The 25,154-nt window shown below is 40.5% G+C and overlaps 2 protein-coding genes across 2 annotated transcripts in view; one reads left to right on the forward strand and one right to left on the reverse strand.

Moving 5' to 3' along the window:
• Window positions 1-411: 411 nt before the first annotated feature.
• The window catches only part of casq1b (calsequestrin 1b), a 29,376-nt gene continuing 4,633 nt past the window's right edge, over window positions 412-25,154 (forward strand). The window contains exon 1 of the mRNA XM_085396628.1: window positions 412-807. Within this exon, the coding sequence (XP_085252754.1) occupies window positions 571-807 (237 nt within the window). The 5' untranslated portion in view covers window positions 412-570. The remainder of the gene's footprint in view (window positions 808-25,154) is intronic.
• LOC146674505 (uncharacterized) lies at window positions 10,378-11,726 on the reverse strand. The gene has a single exon (XM_085396684.1). It carries the CDS (start codon window positions 11,573-11,575, stop codon window positions 10,658-10,660), a length of 918 nt encoding a protein of 305 aa, XP_085252810.1. The 5' UTR covers window positions 11,576-11,726; the 3' UTR covers window positions 10,378-10,657.

Below are 25,154 nucleotides of genomic sequence, written 5' to 3' on the forward strand. Positions count from 1 at the left end.
CCTCTGCAAAACTTAATATGGGAAAGGCATCTTAGAGCTCTCCTTTCTACCCACTCTCATCATACATCTATCCATACCTTCAGCCCTCAAAGACACTAGGATGGTATCTGCAGCTCTCCAAACAGCCAGCAACACTGTTTTCCCTTTTCATAGCTCTAGCTCCAAACAGGTGGCTCTACAGCCTAAACATGGCTCCTCCTATGTTGCCCCCCCCTTTGCTATTTTCCTGAGCACTATCCACCCTGACTGACCCCACCACTGTCATTCCTACATTTTAGACAGCCAATGGCTTGCGGATGGGCAGGATCAGTATTGTGCCCCCTTTACTGCCCCAGAAAATGGTACCACCCTCTTTAGCTAGTGACATCAGCAAAACCATGTGCAAATCTGTTTTAAAAGGAGGGTATTAATGTCAGGCCTGCTCTTCTCTAGCCTGCGGGACAAGAAGAAGACACTAAGTTGTGTTTGGGACAACATTAACTTCTTTAAGAGTATTTTAGTTGCCCTTCTACCCCGCTATCACCAGGCATTGAGAAGAAGAGTTCTTACAACGAACAGGTGACAATAACCATGAAATGGTGCTGGGTGTTTTTAGGGGTATTCGCTTCTTTGGGGACCCTGTGCTGGGGAGAGAAGGGCTTGGAGATCCCTGAGTATGATGGCAAAGACCGGGTCCATGAACTCAGTGCCAAGAACTACAAGTCCATCATGAAGAAGTATGACGTAATGGTGCTTTACTACCACAAAAATGTGGATGGGAATCGCAGTGCCATGAAGCAGTTGCAGATAGAGGAGATTGCCCTGGAGGTGGGTGTCTGCCAAATAATGACACTGAATGAATATGTGGTGCATGGGTGTGAAGGGGCATGGTGGGAGGAGGGGCGTGAGGGAAAGGTTTCAGATGGGCAATTTGGCACCACACTGGGGGTTCCTGGATGCAGTCGCAGCTTTCACACTTAGGGTTATTGATGAGTGGTATTACCCATTTGACATTTAAGAAAAAAGGCAAAAAAGAACAGATTATTCAGTGAGGCCAAGTTGAATAATTAATAGATCATTCAATTGTGGCATCTCACGAGTATGGCTGCCCATGGACGAATGCTTTAGAGAGGCAGCCATAATGGAGAATGTGGGGGAAAAGATGCAGGGGAGTACTCATCTGGAAGTCTAGACTATGGATTAACATGCATTCAGTCACCTGTTATCAGATTATTTTCCAAATTAGGTAATCATACAATGATTCCAGTTTCAGTGTTGAGCATAATTGATGTATCTTCACACAAACTCACAGAAATAACTGAAACTTTGAAGACCTTACAGGATAACCTGTCCATGTGGACACTTATGGCATATTTACATTTTATTGTGTCATGCAGCTTGTTCATTTAATCCAGCTACCTTTAGGTATGGTTGATGATAATGATTATTTGTTCATTATTTGTTGAACTTGATTAATTGACCCCTGTAGCTGCCTGCTTACATCATTCAGGAGAGACTTGGATTCTTATTGAAGTTAAACTCAGGTGAAATGATGTTGCAGCCTTCATAGAACTACACCAACCATGCTAACCACTGTAGGAATACGTAAAATATGAGTTTTGCAAAAGTAACAGCAGAACATTGACAAAAAATCTGGTGAAAAAACAACGAGATTTACACATTAAAGTCTCACGAATACTGAATAGTCATGACTGCAAAATATATAATTTTTTCATTGTGCCTCATCCTGTTCTGTATATTTCTTAATTCCCATTTGGGAATGAGGCAGGACAGTGGTGCACCGTCACCCCAGGGCTGAAAGGTCTTGGATTGGAATCCGACCTGGCGGAGTTTGCGTGTTCTCCCTGCATCTGTGAAGGTTGCATTGGGATACTGTGGCTTCCTCCCATAGACATGCTTTGGTTTAGGTTTATTGGTGTGTAGTAGTTTGACTCTATGCGTTAGCTCTGTGACAGGTTGCAAGCCCACACATGACCATGATGTGGATGGAAATGGGAAAGAAATGTATATTATTCCTTTATTATCATAAAATATTAATCCTTTTGATCTCATAGTGTTTACACAGTGGCCCATAGGGTAGTGGTTAACACATTGACCTAACACATGACCGCTCCCTGGTTTGAGACTTCGAAGAACTTAACATCTTAGCATAATTGTGTAAAATACGTATGTGGATCTACTGCTTTGTTGACCTCTGATTGAATAAGAGGGTAGCTAAAATAAGCTCTTTTTTAGAACAATAAGTTTTGTATGAATTTCATACAAGGTCATCCAGGCCTTTGTCTTTAAGACATGCTTGTATAGTTGACTTGTATAATCTGGATTAATGGATAAATAAAGCTCGGTATCATCTACATAACAATGACAATGGATGCAGGGACACATGTTCAATATAAAAAGTATCCGTCCCAGCAGAGCACACTCTGGAACTTTGCAATTTTCATGTCTGAGACTCCACATTTCCATACACGTGTTGGAATCAGACAGATACAACTCAAACCTCTGCAGTGCAGTTCCTTTAAAACCAACAGTGTGTTACAATGTCTCTGGTAAAATATTGTGGTTAACCATATTCAATGCTGCACACAGGTTACCTCTAGCTATGTTAAGCCTAAAATGTTGTATACAGTACAAATATAACCTATTACAAATTGCTTTTAGTCTAACAACATCAATTATGGTATAACATGATGTCATGCTCATTTATCTGCATGGCATATGATGTAAGTGCAACAGCAAATGTAGGCAAAGCCAGAATGTTGCGAAAGCAGAAGTAAACGAGCCCTTTCTCCTTTAAGCACCTCTGAGGCAGGCACTTACTCATAGATTATCCAGAGATACTGCTAATCAGCCAAAGGAGGAGGGAGAGTATGTCTGCTCAGAAGACTTTTATTAGGTGAATAAATATGAACAACTCTTTATTAGACAATCCACAGCTGATGCACCTGGGTCCTGCTGTCAGCCAGTATATTCACCATAGCAGCCTTTTGCTTGTCAGAGCAGAAGTGTCTTCTTACAGAAGCGCAGTGTACCTTACACTAGACTGCATAAGTCACCGCTGGAAATAGACTGGGACAGAGCTGCATGCTTAGCAAGAGGCTAAAGCCCTTGTGGGAGTTTAAGGCCATATTTCACATCAACTACATCTCCCTCATTTACTACATGCCCCCCTGGACACAGGCTGAAGTCTTAACCCTCTAAAGGCAGGCGTTGCCGATTTGCAACACTTAAAAACTAACAACTTGATTACCCCACATACATATTTTATGAGTTTTTTTTTACTCAGAAGTACCACTGCAGGACTTGGTTGTGCATTAGCAACAAAAAGTTTAATTTGAGCCTGAGAGGGTTAAACCATCATTTACACACCCAAGTCAATGGATCTGATCAATTTCCTATCTGTGGTGCCAAGTGCTGCTTCTTGGCTGGAGAAAGAGATGCTTAGTGGAGCATGTCCCTGCGGGACTGTTACTCTCTTACTGACTTCCCGCCAGTCGTGACCAATCACGAACCATCCCCTTCTGCTCCAAAGGGGATGTTTAAAATAGCTGGTCATTACCACCTATGAATCTGAAAGTGTGAATTATTAAAGTGGAGAGCTCGGGGGCTCAGATCTTTACTAATTTTGTTTAAAAGCGAGGAATGACACGTATGATGGGATGTATTTATTCATCATTTTTCTTTATTTCTTTCTTTCTTTCTGCTTTGCAACAAAATAAATATAAATATATTACAACTTTTATTAACATTGACTTGATTATCTTAATTTCAGTAAATGTCAAGCTATAGTTATGTTTAATTTAGGGTTTTCATGCATAGCCTTCATTTAAATAGAAATAGAAATGCAGTTATGTCTTGCAGACACAGTTGGTGTGCTAGCAGATTATATCAATTGAAAAGACCTGCACTCAGAAAATTTTCTATAGATGGTTTTTGCAAGTGGTGACGTATTACATATAACCTGTGCACTCTGGAATGCAAGCAGCAAGTAAAAGTATAACTGAAAATAATCTCAGATAAGACTCAAACTTTGGCTCCTTGATCAAACGGTGTGCATGTTTGTGCATCTGACCACCTGCCCATCGCTTCACACAGACTTTGTAAAGTGAAAACAAAAAGTGTTATTTCCAGGAAGCTCGAATAGACTTCATAGATTTCAGACATTAACACCAAATGAGAAGCATGAAGTTTCACTTTAAGGACTAGAAGTTGGTATCAATCACACTTTAGCTGGTTTCACAGATTTCTATACTCATGCTAGAATTATCTGAATGTCGTAAATGGCATTTAGCTGCATGTGTTTGTGAAGAAGCTCACTCAATTGTACATATATGTGGGAAATTATATGAAGATCATGCTGGCTTGACACAGACACATACACACACATCACAAATCCAGAGAGCAAGTCAAAAAGATATTCACTCACTGGAAACAAACTCTGGTAAAAAATGACCGCACTGGTGAAATACGTTACCAGCAAACTCAGCACTTTCCAGTGTGCTGCAAAGACTTACTCAGTCACTCCAAAAACATGCCCAACATGTCACCTTTGACCACAGCTGTAGTCACATTAGTCTGTGAAAAAGAACCGATGTAATCAAATTACACCCTTTACTTGTAGTAGCTATGGTTTATGAAAACTCAAATTAAAGTGTTTCAATTAGTAAGTTACACTGGCCAAAAACGGGGAAGGCACTTGACACAAAACTCTGCCAACTCTGCCAAATCAAAACCTACTCTTACTGTTACTATTTTTCTTATTGATTATTGTTGCAGTTCCTAGTTGTACTCACAGGTAAATTTCCTTAACCACTCAGTTATTTTCAAGAAACCATATCGTATTTTTGCGAGGCATTTTTGGCTTCACCTACCTAAGTCATTTAAATAAATAATTATACATAACAAATTATATATTATTTATATAAAAAGAGCAACGCCCCCAACCCCTCCCCCCCCAAAAAAAATCAACTACACAAAAAAAACCCCCCACATATAGATGAGTAGCACATGGTGAATTGTCCTTGCTGAATCTTCTACTTTACTGCTATAGTTAATTAGCATGTCAGCAGAATCTGGAAGTGCATTTTTTCCTTGTTGATATGTTGATAAAGAGGTGACAGAAGAATAAAAAGTGATAATTTGATAGAAGTTTTCATGCTTCACCAGGCAACCGAGTATAAATATATCTCTCATGCATTTATTTAGTTCCATGCGATATGTGGGAGTTTAATCACACATGTCCAACAGCGCTGCAAAGTGACAGCAACAATCTGTTTAATGGACTTGAAGCAAATTTAGATGGCAGTGGTTAGACTTGAACGACCTAATGTGCTGGTCTTAAAATACAACCTCCACCTGCAGCACCAACAGCTATAAATATATCTCATTATTATGACAGACATTATTATGACAAATATTACAAAGCAGAAGTCATTAGGATATGATTAAAGACTAACGGACGGGAAGCAAAATTAACATCTAAGCGCCAAAAGCAGTGATTAAAATGAGTAAGTACTCAATGTTACGCTGGTTAAACACATGAAAATAATTACATCAGTAATATGAAAACTTAAGATTCATAAGCAATTTTGCAAACATTGATCACAACTTGTTTTTCTGCTTTCTCTCTTCGTCGATCTACAGATCTGAACTCTGATCTATGGTTGCTATGTACTGTAAATGCTCATACTCACCAGTCTCTCCACTGCGCTCAGATTCTTGCCACACTCTTTTTTTTTTTTTTTTTTTTTTTTTTTACAACTTTATTTATAGTTTTCCAACAAAACAGTCCAGAATTTCTTACAAAAGTTGCGAACCCTACCCCCCCACCCCCATCCAGGTGGCATCCCCACAACCAGGAAGCACAATACACACAACACAAAAAAAAAAAAAAAAAAAAAAAAAAAAAAAAGGGGGGAGAAACACTCAAACCAATCTGTGACAGTCATTATAGCACCAACAGCCGGACCCCGGCACATGAGAGAAGAAACAAAGAAGAAAAAGGGATTAAAGAAATCCCAACAGTCAAAGTACGGGCATTGAGGAGACTATGGACAGCAGTCCGAGAAGAGAGCAAGAGCATAAATTACCAACAAGTAAAGAACAATAAATCAGGCAAAAGACAGACTCTTGACATGAGTTATGAACCGTGACCAGGTTTTGTCATATTTACTCTCCAAGCCGCGCACGGTATACCTAATTTTTTCCAGAGCTAATCCCAACATCACCTCTCTAATCCAATGGACGTAGGAAGGAGGGTTCGACGCCTTCCAGCTCAGCAGTATCAGACGGCGGGCATGCAACGAGGCAAAGGCTATTGCGTTTTTGTGGAGGGGAGAGAGTCTCAGCTCTTCCCGAGGTACACCGAAGATAGCTATCAAAGAGTCAGGCCGCAGTGTTTCACCCGATATAGCTGACAGTGATTGAAAAATTGATGTCCAGAAACCATACAGGGAGGGACATGACCAAAACATGTGCCCCAAAGAAACAGGAGAGTAATCACATCTAGGACAATTCGGTGCAACATCAGGGTACAGTTTAGACAGTCTGTCATTAGAATAGTGGAGCCTGTGGACGACCTTAAATTGAATCAGGCCATGTCTAATACAGAGAGAAGACGTATGTATACGCTGTATGGCTTTCTTCCAGATGTCTTCTGAGATGAGTTCTCCAACCTCCCCTTCCCACGCCGCCTTAGGTTTGTCCCATGTATGAGGGCAGCTTTCAAGAATCAATGCATAAATCTTCGATATTGCTCTTTTAGTGGGCTGACTCACATTAAGAACTAGATACAGTAGGTCCTTAGAGGGCAGAGACGGGTACCCTGGGAGAAATTTAGAAGCAAAACTCCGAGCCTGAAGGTATCTGAAGTAGTGAGACTTTGGTAAGTTATGGTCTTCACACAAATGTTTAAATGAGACAAAGCCATCCTCAGTGAAGAGATCTTGAAAGAAAACCAGACCGTTTCTGTGCCAGACTGCAAATGAATGATCTATTTGAGATGGTGTAAAAAGATGGTTGAACATTATCGGAGAAAAGCTACAAGTATTTGTCAAGTTAAAATGTTTCCTGAATTGACCCCAGATCTTAATTGAATTTTGAACCACCAAATTGGAGTTCAGCCCAGATGCTTTGACATTCAGTGGGAGAGGGGCAGTTAAGATCGAAATCGGAGAGATTGGGAGTGTAGCTCTCAGTTCCATATCTGCCCAGACTGGACCCTCCCCATCCGCAAACATGGTTATCCAATATGTCAGCTTGACAATGTTAGCAGCCCAATAATAGAATAAGAAATTAGGTAAGCCCAAACCACCATCAGCTTTAGCTCTCTCCAGGCTCGCTCTCCTTATGCGTGCAGGTTTTTTGTTCCATATGAACAAAGAGACAAAGCGATCCAGCTGGGCAAAATAGGATTTGGGGAGAAAGATGGGGATCATTTGGAATAGATAAAGAAACCTGGGCATTACAGTCATCTTCACCACATTTATCCGTCCTGCCAGCGAAAGTGGAAGTTTTGACCACCTACCCAGATCAGATTTAGTACAGTCCAGAATAGACCTGTAGTTATACTGGAAAATAGTCTTAATCGAGCCAGCTATTTCCAGTCCCAAATATGTGAATTTGTCATTTTCAATTTTAAAAGGCAAATCGTCATAAGTGGTCTGTTTTGCCAGATTGTTCAATGGAAACAGTAAAGATTTTGATAAATTAACCTTATACCCCGATATGTTGCTGAACTCCCGCAGCCAGCGGAAAAGGTGGGGCATACTCCCAATTGGGTCTGATATCTGCAAAAGGAGATCATCAGCATAAAGCAGAGTTTTATGAGTTACCTCACCCCTGGATATACCTTTAATCCTCTCATCAGATCTGATAGCAATTGCCAGCGGTTCGATCGCAATGTCAAACAGGAAGGGTGACAGGCAACAGCCCTGCCTCGTCCCCCTGTAGAGCGAAAAATATTCCGAAATCAGACCATTTGTCCTGACTGCAGCCATAGGCGTTGAATATAGGACTTTAATCCATCTACAAAAAGTAGGTCCCATGCCGAATTTCTCCAGAACTGTGAAAAGGTACGACCATTCGATTCTATCAAACGCCTTTTCAGCGTCAAGGCTCAGAATAACTTCCGGTTGTATTGTCGAATGGGGGGAGAATACCACATTAAACAGTCGTCTCACATTAAAAAATGACTGCCGTCCGGGAATGAAGCCCGTTTGGTCCTCATTAATAATGGTGGAAATAATAGGGTCCAACCGTAGTGCAAGAGTTTTGGTTAAAATCTTATAGTCACAGCACAAAAGACTTATTGGCCTGTATGAGCTACACTGTACAGGATCTTTATCTTTCTTTAGTAAGACTGAGATCGTGGCCTGGGTAAGCGTCTGCGGCAGATTGCCAGTAGCAAAAGATTCAGCATAAACTGATTCTAAAATAGGTGTGAGCTTCGAAGAGAATTCCTTGTAAAACTCCATGGGGAAACCGTCCGGACCTGGCGACCTTCCAGTCTGAGATAATTTAATAGCGTTCGTTATCTCTTCAATCGACAACGGCTGTTCCAAAGGCGACTGAGCGTCCGGAGAGAGCTTGGGAAGATCCAGCGAGTCAAGAAACGAGTAGATCTCGGATGAATTACTGCCCACCTCTGATTGATATAGGGTAGAGTAGAAATATTTGAACTGGTCATTAATGACTCGGGGGTCGTGAGATATCGAATCAGCACCTATTTCAATTCCCGAAATCACGCGCTCAGCTGACCGCTGTTTGAGCTGAAGTGCAAGGAGCCTCCCCGCTTTATCTCCATGCTCATAATATACCTGCCTGGATTTAAAAATATTTCTTTCGGCTCTCCATGTCATAAGCGTGTCAAATTCAGTTTGCAACAGTAATTTCTCCTTAAAAAGATCTGGCGTAGGTGAAAGAGCGTAACGCCTATCCATATCCGCAATCTTGTCAGCCAGTTCTTTAAGTTGTTTAGAGCGCTCCTTGTCTCTGTGTGCCACATAAGAAATAACTTGGCCCCTAATATAGGCTTTCATAGACTCCCACAAGACTCCCCTCGACACATCCTGAGTGTCATTAATTTCTAGAAAGAAGTCAATCTGATTGCTGAGAAACGTTTTAAAGCGTTCACATAAAAGTAATAGGGGGTCTAGCCGCCACGTTCGTTGGGGCGCCACATTACCTGGAAAAACCAGACCCATCTGCACAGGGCTATGATCTGACAGCACTATACTGTGGTATTTGGTGCTGGAAATTAAGGGAAGTAGCTGGTTATCGACAATGAAGTAATCAATCCTGGAGTAACTATGATGTACAGGGGAAAAAAAGGAAAATTGCTTCGTAGATGGGTTTGTTGCACGCCAAGGGTCTGATAAGCCGTAAGAACGAAGTAGGGAATTAATAGCCACTGCTGCTGACGAGAGGGTGTTGCTCGACCTTACGCTTGATCGGTCCAGCTGGGGAGAAAGGACACAATTAAAGTCTCCACCTAGAATCAGTTTATAGGAGACAAGGTCCGGGAGAGTCGAAAAAAAATTAAGAAAGAACTGTGCGTTGTCCCAGTTAGGTCCATAAATATTAGCCAGTATTAGTGGTGTGTTAAACAGCTTGCCCACTACAACAACATATCTGCCATTAGGATCTGATATCACTTCAGAGTGTTCAAATGGAACCCCCTTCCTAATTAAGATTGCTGTTCCCCTGGCTTTGTAGTTAAAACGTGAATGATATATTTGTCCAATCCACTTACAACCTAGTCTTTTTTGGGAGTTAGTATTTAAGTGTGTCTCCTGTAGAAACATCACGTCAGGTTTGAGCGATTTCAAATGACTAAATACCTTGCTTCTTTTAACCAAATTATTCAGCCCTTTGACGTTCCAGCTAATGAATGAGACCGATTTCTGTTGATTATTCACATTATCCAGAGTCATAGTGCCACAATCGATAATAGACTGATCCTGCACGTTGGTTATATCTCAGTGTTTCAGTGCCTGTTTGAGCCACAACATAAACCACAGATAAACCCAAAGCAAAACTAACAAAAACAAACAGATAAACATAGATAAACCTCTCACCATCCTGGACCCCTGGGCTGGTCTTCCACAAACCTGAGACTGCCCTGAAAACACTCCTCTCTCTCCTAGGCATATAACACGTTTACACTAGCTTAAACTCTTACATGAACTCAGCAAAGACAGAACAAAGTATAATAGGACCCTTGACTCAGCATCATTATTGCCGCATGCATGTCGGCACCCATCCACTTACAGGCCGGTACGGCTCTGAACACTCACGGTTGGAAAATAATCCCACAAGAAAGGGGTAAAACCCAATAAAAATAATGACACTGGTGATAAGAAAAAGGGGATTAATTAATCAGAATACATCAAAAAGCAAAATAAAAGCACTGTTGGGGTTATGGTGTCGGGCTGGAACTAAGACCAATGAGGATACCGAAGATATTCTGAAATAAAATATTCCCCAGGCCACATGACATCCACAGAAATCCTCAACATCTTATAGCTATACCTTGTCCAATCATAAAGGGCATCCAACCGTAGCGTGGCGACGTTCACCAGTCAATGCACAGCCTGTGCAGACTACCTCAATGGTAGCACGCAGCGTGTGATACTTGTTGTGGTCCGTGAATTAACTGTCACTCTCCCTCCGTCTCCCGTGGGCGCAGATTGGTCTCGACGTAGTGCCTTGCCTTGATCGGATCTTCGAAAGACATCTGTTCGCCAGCCGGGGTCGTGATTTTCAATGTAGCTGGATACAGGAGACCATATTTCACCCCCGTACACCGGCGAAGCAATCTTCTCACCTCGGTAAAGGCCGATCTCTTCTTTCTAACGGTGGCCGAGAAATCTGGGTAGATGTAGAAACGCTTCCCATTACGGGTAATGGGACCTGCCCCCATGGCCTTTCGAAGAACATCCACTTTCTCCTGAAAATAGTGGAACTTGACGATTATCGGTCTCGGGGCATCTCCATCCTTTGGCCTCGGCTGCAGGCTCCTATGCGCCCGATCGAGCGTCGGCGTATAGTCGAGGGCGAGCGCTTCCTTCAACAATTCAGCCACGGCTTTCTCCGGTCGAATATTTCCGAATCCCTCTTCCACTCCAATTAGTCTGCAGTTATCACGACGTTGCCGGGACTCCAAATCATCGGCCTTGTCTGCCAACCGGACGACTTGGGCAGATAGCGCATCAACTTTAGCTTCCAGTGCTACAACACGGTTAGCCTGGCCATTAGCTTCCTCCTCAAGATCATCAGTGCGGGTCGAGAGCGTGGCGTTTTCTTTCTGCATGTCTTCGATAGCCTTCGCAAACTCTGCGCGCACACTCAGGACCTCTGACCTTAAATCACCCGCCAAGTCGTCTATTTTCTTGTGTAGTTCACCTGCAGCTGCCATCACAGACGAGTCGATCTTGGCTAGCACATTCTGCTCCGTTTGCTTTATGGCAGCCATGATTGTGTCGAGATCCGGCCCGGCCCCCACCCCCGCGGCCGGATCCGCACCAGGCAAGTCCGAGGCATCAGGCCCCGGCTTCTGCTTGAGCGATTTAGGCATGTTGAACAGCTTTAGACTACAAAATACAACTGATTCGAAAGATTAGGCACTTGTGAGACGGGTTCGCGCCGGGATGTACTAGAAGGGGAGCGGGAAAATTACGCAAATGGTCAATCTAAGCAGAGCTCGCAAAAACACGTCTTCACATGTCGCTGCTCTCTCCCCTCTCATTCTTGCCACACTCTTAAGCAACACAACAGCTCTCTGTTTTGCAGACAATGTTGCTATGGTCCCCTTTGTACCATCCAGTAAACTGTAGAAAGTAAACTGTGAAGACAGCAGGAACCACATCAAATTACTCCTTCATTCTTGATTTACTCCACCACAACATCCGAATTTCAGTATGTTCAGAAACCTGTGACATCAATTTATTTATTTTTCTTAAATTGGTATGTTTTTAATCAGTGAGTAACATATTACAAAGCATTTGTCTGGAATAGCTTTAACGCTTTAGAGACTATTTGTCAAAGTTTTGTTTTCATATTGTGTTCTTGTGCTTAAGCCTTTTACGAAGGGATTTGTTCCTGAGCCATCTGGTCTGACTTAATAAGCATTTTCTTTATTAAAAACACGATAAAAAAATATACATGTTGGGTTTAAGTTTTCGTTATCATTCACAAGAACTTTTAATGATGTTGCCTCACTCATGAGTTTCTCTTTTGATCTTTGTGGAGCTGGGACTTTCATTGGTTAAACCTCACTAATACTGGCCTGGACCCACTCGCATTCAGAATTGTCTTATTCTTCGTGGCATAGATTTAAAAAGGTGCTGGAAACTATACACATAGATTTCAGTTCATAATGACATGATTGCAGCATATAGTTAATGTAGATTTGTTGTCCCATTATGCTCTCATCCGTAATGGGAATATCCAGTTCTCCAGGCTGTTTGACTAGACTGAGATCTGGTGACTGTAGAGTTCATAACAAACTTTATCCTGCTGTAAGCAGCTATCAGAAGAGAATACACTGTTGTCTCCAAGGGATGGACATGGTCAGAAATAATACTAAGGTAAACAATGCTTATTTGGTACTAAGGGGTACAAAGTGTGTCAAGGAAGTATCCCACATCCCATTACACTGATGCAAGCAGCCCGGCCATTGATACAAACCCGGATGGATCCATCCTTCCTGTTTTTTACACCAAATTCTGATCACGCCATGCTAATGTTAAAGCAGAAATCAAAACAGATCAGACCAGGCAACATTTTTAAAGTTTCTTATGCTGTCCAATTTTGCCTTTTTTGCCGTTGCCTACTGGTGGTGGTCAGAGGGCCCGGTGGCGCCAGTGTCCGGCAGCCTCGCCTCTGTCAGTGCGCCCCAGGGTGGCTGTGGCTACAATGTAGCTGCCATCACCAGTGTGTGAATGTGTGTGTGAATGGGTGGATGACTGGATATGTAAAGCGCTTTGGGGTCCTTAGGGACTATTAAAGCGCTATATAAATACAGGCCATTTACCATTTACCATGCAAATTGTAGCCTCAGTTTCTTGTTCTTAGCTGACAGGTGTGGTCTTCTGCTGCTGCTGCCCATCTGCTTCAGGGTTTAATAAATGTTTTCTGAGATGATCATTTGCATACTTTGGTTGTTCTCACTTTAAAAAGGGGGGTTTCACTCTTGCCTGAAGTCATCAAATCAGTCCCCAACAAGCTGTGACATGTTTATTTCACATCACCTGTTCCTGTAGTTGAGTTATATTTAAAGTATACCAAAATGAACTGCTAAAATTGTATATATTTTATATTATAATTTAAAATAAATAAATGCATGATTTTTCCAAGGTCATTGAGTCATGTCATAAACATCCATCCACATAGTGGGCATGTCATGTTGTATATGGAGCTGTCTATCTCCCAGCCAATTTGATACAACTTCCAGACTGAATTTAAGCAACTGTTACATAGATTTGCCACAAAAATGCAAACAGACAGTCATGATTCAAACAGCGTCACACTGTCTGACTTTGGCGATCACCTCAATCTTTATATGTCTTGACAAACACGATGCACTGTCCTCCTGGATTTTACAAATATTCACAACAGCATTAAATAAGACATATAATACCATATTTTATTAACTGAATAATAAAGTGCTGGGCAAGAGTGAATAGACTTACTGTTCATTTCCTTCTATGTTTCTCCAGGGAGAATAGAATTATTAAGTTATAAGTAGTTGTTATATTAATAGCTAAAAAAAAAAGTCACATGGGTGCACACAAGGCACGTTGTCCAATATTGTACAGGAAGTACAGGAAGGAGGCTTCTGAGTTGTCTTGTCTAATCTTCTTCCATCCTCAGAGAGATCCGGGAAAAGGTCACGCTGTCGCTGTGGTAACTGTTATTCAAAGTGACTGCTGAAGCCTTCCCCCAAATATAAATCAGGCTTACACTTGAATGGTCTTAGTTGGTTGGGTTAATAGTACACCACTAATGCATCTTAACCTTAGCTACTACTGAGAAATTATAATTGAAGCTGCTGGTCTCTTATTAACTAGAAATCCCATAAATTCTCCTCAAATACAGGGTGTAGGATGTCAGCTTTTGAAATGAGTCAGTCAAAAAGACAGTACCTTTATTTCTTGTAATTATAATAATGTGAATTTCTTTGTGTATATAAATAGAAATCTGCAATAAATTTCAACAACAGTGAAACAGAAGTTTGCTTTTGCTGCCTACACTGTTTAAAGTTAAGGGCCATGTGTTTAAAAAATACAAATAATCTGAGTGGCCAGCTTTAAAAACCAACTGTTGCTGCAGCTGTTGAATAAAAAACAAAATAAGGCGTAACAATTATCAGTAAAAAAATCAGTTAAATACACTCCTCTAAATCAGTGACCATATTATTGACTAGTGACCGAACCTTAACCTGATTGAAATACTGTGGTGGCACTCCTAGAGAGCTCCTCATCAATGAATGGCAACAAACCTCAGTGAACTGAAACAGCATCTTAAAGACGAGTGGCCAAAAATGCCTCAACAACAGTGGAAGAGACTGACAAAGTCATAGAAAAAATGCTTACACCAAGTTATTGCTGATAAAAGTAATTCTACAAATTACTGAATCATGGTGTGTACTTATAGCCCTTTTAGTACCTTGACTGCAATATAGCTGAAAGGTTTTTTGCATGTGACACAACACAGTGGAGGATGTTGAGGTGATTAACCTGCTGCTCGGTCTGTGGCTTTTTGTCAGACTTGAGGACCACAGGGTTTTTGTGCAGCCATTTCCTTCGTTTTCCTTAATTTTCTCAAACGAGTCGCTTTAATGACTCATCATTAACTGACCAATCAGTGGCAAGCAGTCATTTGATGAGTTGGCGTCACATTTTTGGATTGCCTCAGATTGCTAGGAACTCGAGGCCAATAGGTACTAAAAAAGTACCTGGTACCAAGCCAACCAAGAAGGTACTACTGGAAAAGGGCTATTGTTTTTTCACAGGACTGTTAGTCCCGTGTGTCTGTCCATCCTCTTCAATAAATTGCTATGCACACAAGTCTTGAAGATAATCTGACAGCCTCTGAGTCATTCCTCCAAATGCAAGGCAAAATTATAGGGACAAATGAGAGTGACGAGTAACACACCTGTCAAAATGTAACATAGAATAACACAGCTTTTGAGTTGTGAGAGACCTAATCCTGTCTTATCTTCTTTCCTGGTCCCAAAATTTAAAGTGTGAAAGACATACTAAATTAAGAACAAATTTGTGAGATGTGATATCATTGGATACGACAGGAGTTATGCATACGTGAACTGTCCTTGGTGTTATTCTGCGGCATCATCTCATCTGTGTTGATAGATAAAGATGTTTGTTTGCCAGCGAGACTGGCATTCTGGCTGCTCCAGTTTGTTCCATGTCAAAACCCACCTGTTGTTTATAATAATAGAAGAGTGTACCTCCTTATTTGGTTGGTGTGAAAGAGTTAAAATGATGTTTTTGCAGCCTTGTGTGGTAATATACCATGAAGCTTTTTTGCAATGTCTGTTTTTCTATTTTTTTTTTCTAACTCTTCTCAATAATCCCAGGCGTGACTATGCAGCTCTGTGGTCAGTAATGCATATGGCCCGAGGATCCATGGTACAATATGATACCTGGATAATGTGTTTTTTGTCATGAAAGGTAAATATGATAAACTACTGGTCTCGGGTTGATCACACTGAAACTCTACCAGGCGTTAAATTATCTGTTCAATCTTTCTGAGGTATAAAAATTCGAGCTAGTTAATGTGATTTCATAAAATATATTCCTGAATATAATCACAGAGACAGCACGCCCTTCTCTGCAGATGAATAGCGTTGAGTATTTTCATAAACAGCCTCCACAGATTACATTTGCACATCTGCAATTTTGTTCGGTAAAACCACTTGACAGGTTTATCATCGTTATAGGGCTCCATCGAGCAGCTGTCAGCCACAGTGGGCCTGGATATGAAGTGCAGGTGCAACGGAGAGCAATGTCTCATGCCAACAAACTCAGTTTTCCCTAATGAAATTCTGCTATTGTTGACTTTTGTCGTGTGGCAGGGTTTTTGGGTATTTGCTTGTTCTACCAGATAGCTTAAAATTGGTCATAATAAAAGAAAAACAGTATGGGATTGCGTTCAGTTTTGAGATAACACAACCAGATGTATTTTTCTATGCTTAATTCTTTATTAACTGCTTCCATCCATCTATCCATCCATGTTACAAAGTGTGATGCTACACAGCTTGCCAGTCGCTGACATGGGCAGTGTTTCATGTATGAGTCGTTTTTTCCATGTGTACAATCATCTTTAAATTTCCACGCTATCCTCTCTTTCTCCCTCAACATAACACACACACACACACACACACACACACACACACACACACACACACACACACACACACACACACACACACACACACACACACACACACACGCACATTTTTGCCTTTTCCATCCTCTAAACATTCTTTAACCCACACCTCTTTTATTTGCATGTGCACCTGCCTTCATATCATTTATTCATTGCAGAAGGATGTTAGGGAAATGGAAGGGATCAAGGTGCACTATGAAAAAATTTAATATGAATTATGTGACTTTGAAACCCCAGCTTACATCTCTATTCCACAACGTGATGGACCTGAAGAAGGACATGTATGAAATTGTTTTCTTGCAGTTTATTGCGGAGATACAACCATAAATTTAACACTGTCGAAATACAAGAAAACATATTTACAGCTAGATATTGATATTTTTCAAGTACAATACAGTGTTTTATTTTTTAGTCTTTGCAGAAATTATAGTAATGTAAAATTTGTCAGGATTCAGTAAGAGAGGCCTGTATGGGAAAAATCCCCTGCTAACTGTGTGAGTGGTTGATGGAGGTTTGCGTAGTCACTAGTGGGAAATTGGTCACAAAGAGGCACTGAATCTCACTTGCAGTTGCTTTGGTTGCTAAAAACTTTGCTGTTCTCACCTGCAGTTTGTATGGAAGACACCAACTTGCCAACACCAATGAATCAGTTATGAAAACGTGATTTGCACCACATGTTTTCATACAGCCTTTTTAAAATGTCTTGGTTAAGCATCAGGCACATCTTCTGCTTTGAAGGACTGAAGGTTTACTTGGTAAGTCACCACCTTCATGCAAACTATGGACCACATAAATCCACCTGGAATCAATCACAAGGAGAGTTTTGAGACAGCTTTTTTGGGGACAGTTTGGGATGTTTGAGTGCTCCAGGAGAGTAGAAAAGTGTTACATAAGAATCAGTGCATTTACCTTGTTTGTGACTAATTTCACTTGGCAACAGCCGGCAACCTCCAGCAACTATTTGCTGACCAGTCAGGTTAAGTTGAAATCATCAAATTTGAAGTTTTATGATGATGATTGTAGTTCTTTTTTAAGACCTTAATTGATGTGTGTTGCGGTTTTCAGTGTTTGTGTGTGGTGGAGGACAACCTTATGGCAAGGTAGCCTGGGTTAAAATGGCCGCGGTCTTTCTATGCGGACAGCGTGTTCTTCCAGTGCCTGCATGGGTTCTCTCCAGGTACTCAGGCTTCCTCCCACAGTCCAAAGACATGCATGGGGTTAGGTTAATAGGAGAGTCTAAAATTGGCCATAGACCGATTTTAAGTGTGAACTGTTGTCCTGTTTACCCTGCGATAGACTGGCGACATGTCCAGATTGTACCCTGGGTAGATGTTTTGGGTAGATGTTGTTTATCGGGGTTGGAACAGAAATACTAAAACAACATTGTAATGTCAACCAAACAACTGAAAGCACTGTGCTGAGGAGTTCATGATATATAGTAGAGGACATTTTTTAAAAAGTATTAGTGTACACTCTGCAACAGCTTTTCTGGTATTTTAAAGATGGTGCACTGTAAAAAAAAAAAAAAATGCTGGCAAATCTAACTTCCTGCATACTTTAAGGTAACAGAGCAGTTTGTTGCAGCTATTCCATGGTCCATTTTCACTGCATACATTGTGAGTTGCTGGAAACACACACGTACCAATAACTTTAACAAAAGCTCTAATTAGGTCTCCAAGCAGTAAATCAGCATGCTCGGTTAATGCATCAGTTTTTACTTTCCTGTTTTTTTCTTGTGCAAGAATAAATAAATAAAAATGTATATGCTTGCTAATGAATAGTTTGCTGCACCAGTTAAATTGAAAACAGACATCATTTATGCAGATGGTTGCAGGTGTACCATTTTTGCTATAGTTGGTGAAATATATTTTTCAGTAGTACACATCATGGTTCCTAGTATGTGTCTCACTGGAAGGCAATCGTGTGTGTACAGACACTCTTGGCTGCATTGGCACACCTCTTATCTATTAAATGGCTTTAGTAAAATAACACATGTGCAGTTTTTCTCTTTTCTTCTCTAACGCTCCACAGTGGGCCTGACAAATGCAGGAGATTCACAGATGGTCCCAGACATTTCTGTCCTCACAGTGTGCTGTAGGGAATCAGCTTCTGTGCCTCTGAGGTTTCCAAAAGCTTTCCATGCATTTCATCAGCTCTCCTGAGAAAGCACGCTGAGCTGAAGTAAAAAATAGAATAAACTTAAAAAAGAAATCTATAAGATTGTTTAAAATTGTATTAATTAAAATTATTCATTTGAAAAGACAGTAGCTTTGAAAGTCTTATCTCTGTGGAAAATCCTAGACTGTCTCCTTGTGAACAGTGCAGTTACGCTCGCTAGTGGGAAGTCAGAGTGGGTTTTTTATGCGCTGTTGTGTCTGAATCTTTCATGACCACCCCGGTGCAGTGTTATGTAACAGTCTAGTGTAGAACGTCCTGATGTGTTACGGCAGCCATTACTAATTTACTGTCTGGCTGAGAGGAGGAAAACCAGCTGAACTTCTAATTTTGCACAGATCCCAGGACACCAGATTCTACAGGAAAATGGGAAATATTCCTGCTGTGACAAGCTTTTAATGTTTCTTCATTTGAAAGATTAAGCAATTTTAGAGTTGCAGACCAGAGCCTGGAGAAAATTAGTTTTCTGCCTTTTTATTGTGCATGTTACAGATTGATTTGCAGTATACTATCCTGTTGATTTTACCATCATTTTCTTATTTTTTTTTAAGAATCATGATATTGTTGCATTGTCAGAATTAATGTTATTTATTTTACTTAAACGTCGTTATCATACAACAGCATCCGTTATGACAAAGCCATTATGTATCTTCAGCATATATAACAGAGAGGAAAACAAAACCCTGTAACAATGTATTCACTAAAACATCAACCTTAAGGAACACACATTGATGTTTTTTAAAGGAGTAGTGACAAAGCTAACAGCAAATCTGCTACAGGCTGAGATCGGGTTTGTGTCCCTTAGGTTTTCACTGAGTGACTTACATCATAATGTCACACACGCACACACACACACACACACACACACACACACACACACACACACACACACACACACACACACACACACACACACACACACACACACACATATGATTCATCAAGTGCTCATGTGTTCACTCAAGGAATAGACCAGAAATGCACTGGTGCAAAGCAAAAATGTCTCAGTCATAGCTAAACCAACGATAGAGAGGGAAACAGCAACTAGGTCAGCTCTTTTCATGAACTTTCACTGGAGGAGGGAATGACATTTGTGGTTGAGTTATGGCTGAAGAGGAATGCTGGGTATATGATGTCGAATGTGTTACTGATAACATGTCACGGCTGTGTGCAGACAGGCAGGATGAAGGGCCCAAGTGCAGAACTCACAGAGGCAAAAGTAAACTTAAAGACTCAAACAACTCAGAACAGACAACTTTAATTGGTGATACTGGGAACTGAACTTGAAACGGAACACACAGGCGAGTTTGAGGTTACAACGCGACGACAAGCAGGAGCAGACGCAGACACTAAATACAGAAGGGGAAAAGGGCAAAGAGCAAACACTTGGGAGACACGGCTGACACAACAACGAGACGGAGTACACCAAAACAGAACCTGACGCACACAGACTGAAGACTACCAAAGTAAAACAGGAAGTGCACTGACTGAACTTACAGACACAGACTCACGAGCAGACACTCTGACATCACAGACATGACAACAGAGGGAACACAGAGTAGTGGGACAAGGGTAGGCACAGAACAGAGGAGGGGCTGAAAACACACAACAGAAACAAAACATAGGATAATAATAATCAACACAGCACAACTAAAGAATCAGAACATAACCCAAAACACAGACTCACATCAAAACATATGAAGCTCAAAATGCTGTGTCAAAATGACCCAGAACCATGACATAACATATTGTTTACATACCCAGAACAAACCCACAGTACGTGCTGGCATTGTTGCACTGAAACTTAAGTTCAAAGCTTTTTTTTACTGAAGTCAGTCAGTTATGCATGGTGAACTTTCAGCTTGACAAACAACACCTTGTTTTTCTCTTGAAATATAAAGGTGGACATAATAAAAGATCTCAAGAAAGACTCAGTTTTCATATAACATGTCTGACGCTTGCTAAATACTTTGTTTAAACAAGGTGAAAGGATATAGATCTGACACTAAACTGTTTTGCATCCAGCTCTCAAAACTATAATAAATCAATTCAACACACTTTTTGTCAGATAATAGAGGACATAACTTCACCTAGCTATTAGTAGGTGAAGATGTGTGATTCTGATTTATTGGGTGGCTTATTTTTAATATAATTTCACCACTATCATTTTGAAGATCCTCCATTGAAACTTATTATAGAGAAACTTAGAAAAATAAGTAAAAATGGAAATAACTGAAAGAATGGATGTCTGTCTCGATAGATGCTGTGCATATAGTGTTGGTGTATTGATGGAAGATATTCATATTAATATGATTATATTCTTCTAATTTGTGTCTTGAATTGTTTTAGCGATATATGTGAAGTGTCTGGACATGCACACACATACATATACACTGATATGCACACACTCATCCCCCCTTCCTTTCCAAATGCCTCCGATGCTTGTTCCCTCTTGGGAACACGGCGGGTCTGAGCCCGCGCTGGAATGGTAGCGCTGGGCAGGATGGCTGCTGTGTTTGCTTCGGATTACTCCTCACCCCCCACCCGACCCTGTGGCTTGTCACGTGTTCCATAATGTTGTGCTGTGGACATTTATGTGCTTCTTTTGTGCAGAGGAGTTTTTTTTGTTTCCTGTTCTCATGCTGTCCTCCCAGGAGCCCAGCATGAGTAGAGGTCTCTTTTTTTCCTCTTGTACTTTCCCACTGTAGTGTATATTTCAGTGTTTTTTTTTCTGTAACGCTACCGATCTCCGACCTGTATCCCCATGTGATGTCTTTGTTGTGTGTGTAAGGTCGGGGGGGCTGGGGTCCTATTTCACTGCAGGGCAACCTGCATGTGGCGAATAAAGCCTTGATTGATTGATTGATTGATTGAGATGTCAGCAAAATTTTCCAGTTCCTTCTTGTGGGGGATGCTAAGGTCAGATGAGATATCTATTTCTCTGGCGAGTTCTCCGTCTGTCCCAGGGTCTGCTTCCAACTGGGCATTTCTGGAAACCCTCCAATGGGATCCTAGCCAGATGCCCAAACCACCATTGGCTGCTTTTGACACAAATGAGTATTTACAAATTTCTTGTGAAATAGGAAATAATTTCATGAATGCATATATAAGCTTTGATGCTAAATTTGTGCAGTAGAGTTTTCCATTATGTACAACTGATGATACTAGCAGGCTAGCCTGCTAGTATCATCAGAGTAGGCAGTGGACAGTTGTATATTGGACGAAATGTGATCCCCTACTGCACTGTACAGTCTATGCTCTCAATCATTTCTCAGCATTTGATGCCACAGCCAAGCGCAGCAGGGAGCCAGAGCATGTTTTTGACAACTCACCTTGGTGCTCTTCCTCATCGGGATCACGTGACAAGCCGACTGTGACTGGGCATTAGCAGATGGAGCCAAGTAATTACGCTGCTGACCTCTAACTTGGCTTGGCGCACTCAGATTTCAGCATGGGTTGGATGATAGCAAGGGAACAGATAAGTAGGGGTGAAGTGAGGTGAGATATATAAAAAATACATATATATCTCAAGATGGAAAAGGTGTGATCTTGACACTAGAAAAGAAATGAGACCCTGAAGACAAAGCTGGTCAGCTTGATTGGATTGGATGATTGAAGTAAATCTTTACTTTTTGTGCATCATCCTCTATTCATCAGCTTCTTCGATTTATCATCTCTACCTGCCTTCTCTCCCCACAGCAAGCACCCAGAATATAATCTATTATACTTCAGGGCCTCTTGTGATAAATGGCTTCTGATACTGTTGTTTATTAAAGCTACTTTAATTCGAATTGCCTTATAAAACTCTATATTTGAATAAAAAAAGTAAAATGTAATATTGTATTATCCTCAAACAGAAGTTTCTCAAATAAAAAACATCAAACGCCACCACTAATTTGTGACTTACTATTTTCAAGCCACACGTTTGGCATGTTGGCATTTTTGGAACCAGAAGTGATTGAATTTAAATGTAGGATTCACAAAAAATCAGTTCTTAAAATTTCTTTCCTCTTAGATATTCCACAATCAACTGTAAGCTGTTTTATTCAAGAGTTTCAGTTTTTCAGTTTTCAGTTTTATTTGTCATATGCAAGTTAGCACAGGGTCAACATTGCAATGAAATGTGTTTGACGAGCAGCAGTCACTCAGCAGCATGATACAGTAGAAGAAAATATAATAAAATATAATAAAATAAAATAAAATAGGAAAATAGTAAAGAGCAAAATATTAGAGAGACGTGGTAAAAGAGAAAAGATGACTAAATATATATGTGTCTATTAATATAAATATATGTACACTAGTGATTAAATAAGAAAATCTTGAAAAGAAATATGACGGGAGGGCAGATGGGATATTGCACAGGAATGAGCAGCAGAAAATTACAGTATTGCACTTTTTAAATATAAATATTAATAACAATAAAGTGGAGTGACCAGTGCAGATTAAACAGAGTACTTGTGAAGCTGCAAGGTAGCTTCTAAGTGAGTCCTGTGGACTGTGTTGTGTGTGTTTAAGTGTTGTGGTTGAGGTGTCGTATGGCTTGGTGGTAAAAACGGTTTTTAAGTCTTGCAGTCCGAGCAGACAGACTCCTGTAACGTCTGCCAGATGGTAAAGAGTGGTAAGAGTGGAAGCTGTAAGGAAGTTACGAAGCAGGGTCACTGAGTGCTGAAGTGCATAGTGTCTATATACCAAGACTCTGCTGATTTATATAACTGCAGAGTTGCAAACCTCTTCTGGCATTAACATTGTAGCATGCACTGTCATGGCATTTATTTCCATGGCCTAGCATCTCCTGTAGGCGTAATATGTAGGTGGACAAGTACTTTTGTCCATATAGTGTATATCTGGAATGGAAAGTAGAGTGTGTAGTTACCTCGAGGAACTAGTTTTGTGCACTTTTGGACTTTTTCAACTCCAGAGGTCGCCACTTGGAATGGAATAAAATAAACCATTAAGTAATTGAATGTAGTAGTTCCACTTAGTTATTTTTTTTTTTAATTTGCAGGGTCAGTATTTCAGTACTTGGAGTACATTTGTGCATGAAGTCCTTAGGTCATGATAGTCCTTTGAATAAGCTCAGTGTAAGCCTTCTGTGTGCAGTGAGGGCCTTTCCAATTTGCTGTAAATCAAGACACTGTGCATTCCCCTAAAGCATTACTTCTTCTTGCAGTTGATCACAAGTCAAGCAGCATTTATCTATCAGGTATGTTAAGGTCTGCCTCTTGTGTCAAGTGTTTCAAAGCTGGGCTGTGAAATAAAGGATTTCTCTGCTGCTGAAGTATCTGCTGATTGTTCCAATTCTTCTACTCGTTGACTGATCATGTGACGTTACAACATGCACCACAGACCAAAAAAAGTCCAGCAGCAGCAGCAGCAGCTTGGGCTGTGCAAGTTTAACTTCACGTTTCTGAAAAGTAAGTGTATACTCGTTTAAAAGCTTGATCTGTTCATTAAACTCTAACATGTCCATCCATCCTCCTGCCTATTTATCTATACAGCAATGCAACCATCGGCAACAAGGGACTACTTCACCCAAATCATTAAAAAAATAATGTTGTTTAATTTTTCATACAACTCTTTATAGTATTTAGTTTGTGAAGACACATTAAAATTAAAACTAATGAGCTGTACCTCAAAATAGTTAGAAAACAGCATGCAGGTGCAGTAAAGCGTGCAGGTGAGGTTTTATTTAACACAAATTGTTTCAATTGTTCATTGGTGGAGAATAAGTCAAATAAATTGATTTCTTAAAGAAAAAAAGCATTTTGAGATGATACTTTCAAACAGATAAAGCCCAGTACCAATTCTATCATGTTTTGCTAGCAGGTGGCTAGTTTAGCCTAGATTAATGCCTGGAAAACTGCTAAAACTAATATAGCTAAAGCTAACCATGCTGCTTTTCTTCAATATTTATAACAATATCCTCTCAGTATAAATTGTGTAAAATAAAGTGGCAAAAACACGATGCAGTGCTATGGAGGTTTTGTTCTGGGATAATCCCACTTGTGGAAGCTACTTTGAAAACTCTTAGTATCCATAGACTAAGAAAGAGTGCATAAGTGTTTTTGTTTTTACTGATTTGGGAGAAATTAGCCTTGAAAAAAAAAGACAACTCAGACATAAGCTACTCAGTCTGAACTTGGGAAACCAAAAGAATGGATGGCACTAAAGATTGTCTCTAAAGTGAAGCAGGAGATGCTTTCCAAAGTTTACGGCTCTTACTGCTGGTGCTTTGGAGCATTTTGTCACTTATGAACGCTGCCCATTTTGCAATGATGCTTTGCAGGCTGCTGTATTGTGCTTTTGACTCACTTCATAGTGCAACCTTATATTTAAATGGTCGATCGTCATGTTATGTATGTAATGTAATGTATGTAATAAAAAATAAGAAGTGAGTACAAATGGAAAAGTGTATATGTTTGAAATGGTTTCTGAACTTGTGTGAAGAGAAAGAATAAGATGTATGTTTACAGTTTGTTTAAATATGTATGTGCATGTATATGTTCAGTAAATATGAGCTGCTCTTATTTCCATCACACCTGTTGCGACGTCTCTTATCCTTGACGTAG

The sequence above is a fragment of the Rhamphochromis longiceps genome, linkage group LG3 (genome assembly GCF_057381845.1).
Source record: "Rhamphochromis longiceps isolate RC_006_pf linkage group LG3, R_longiceps_female_GT1.1, whole genome shotgun sequence".
NCBI classification, from domain to species: domain Eukaryota; kingdom Metazoa; phylum Chordata; class Actinopteri; order Cichliformes; family Cichlidae; genus Rhamphochromis; species Rhamphochromis longiceps.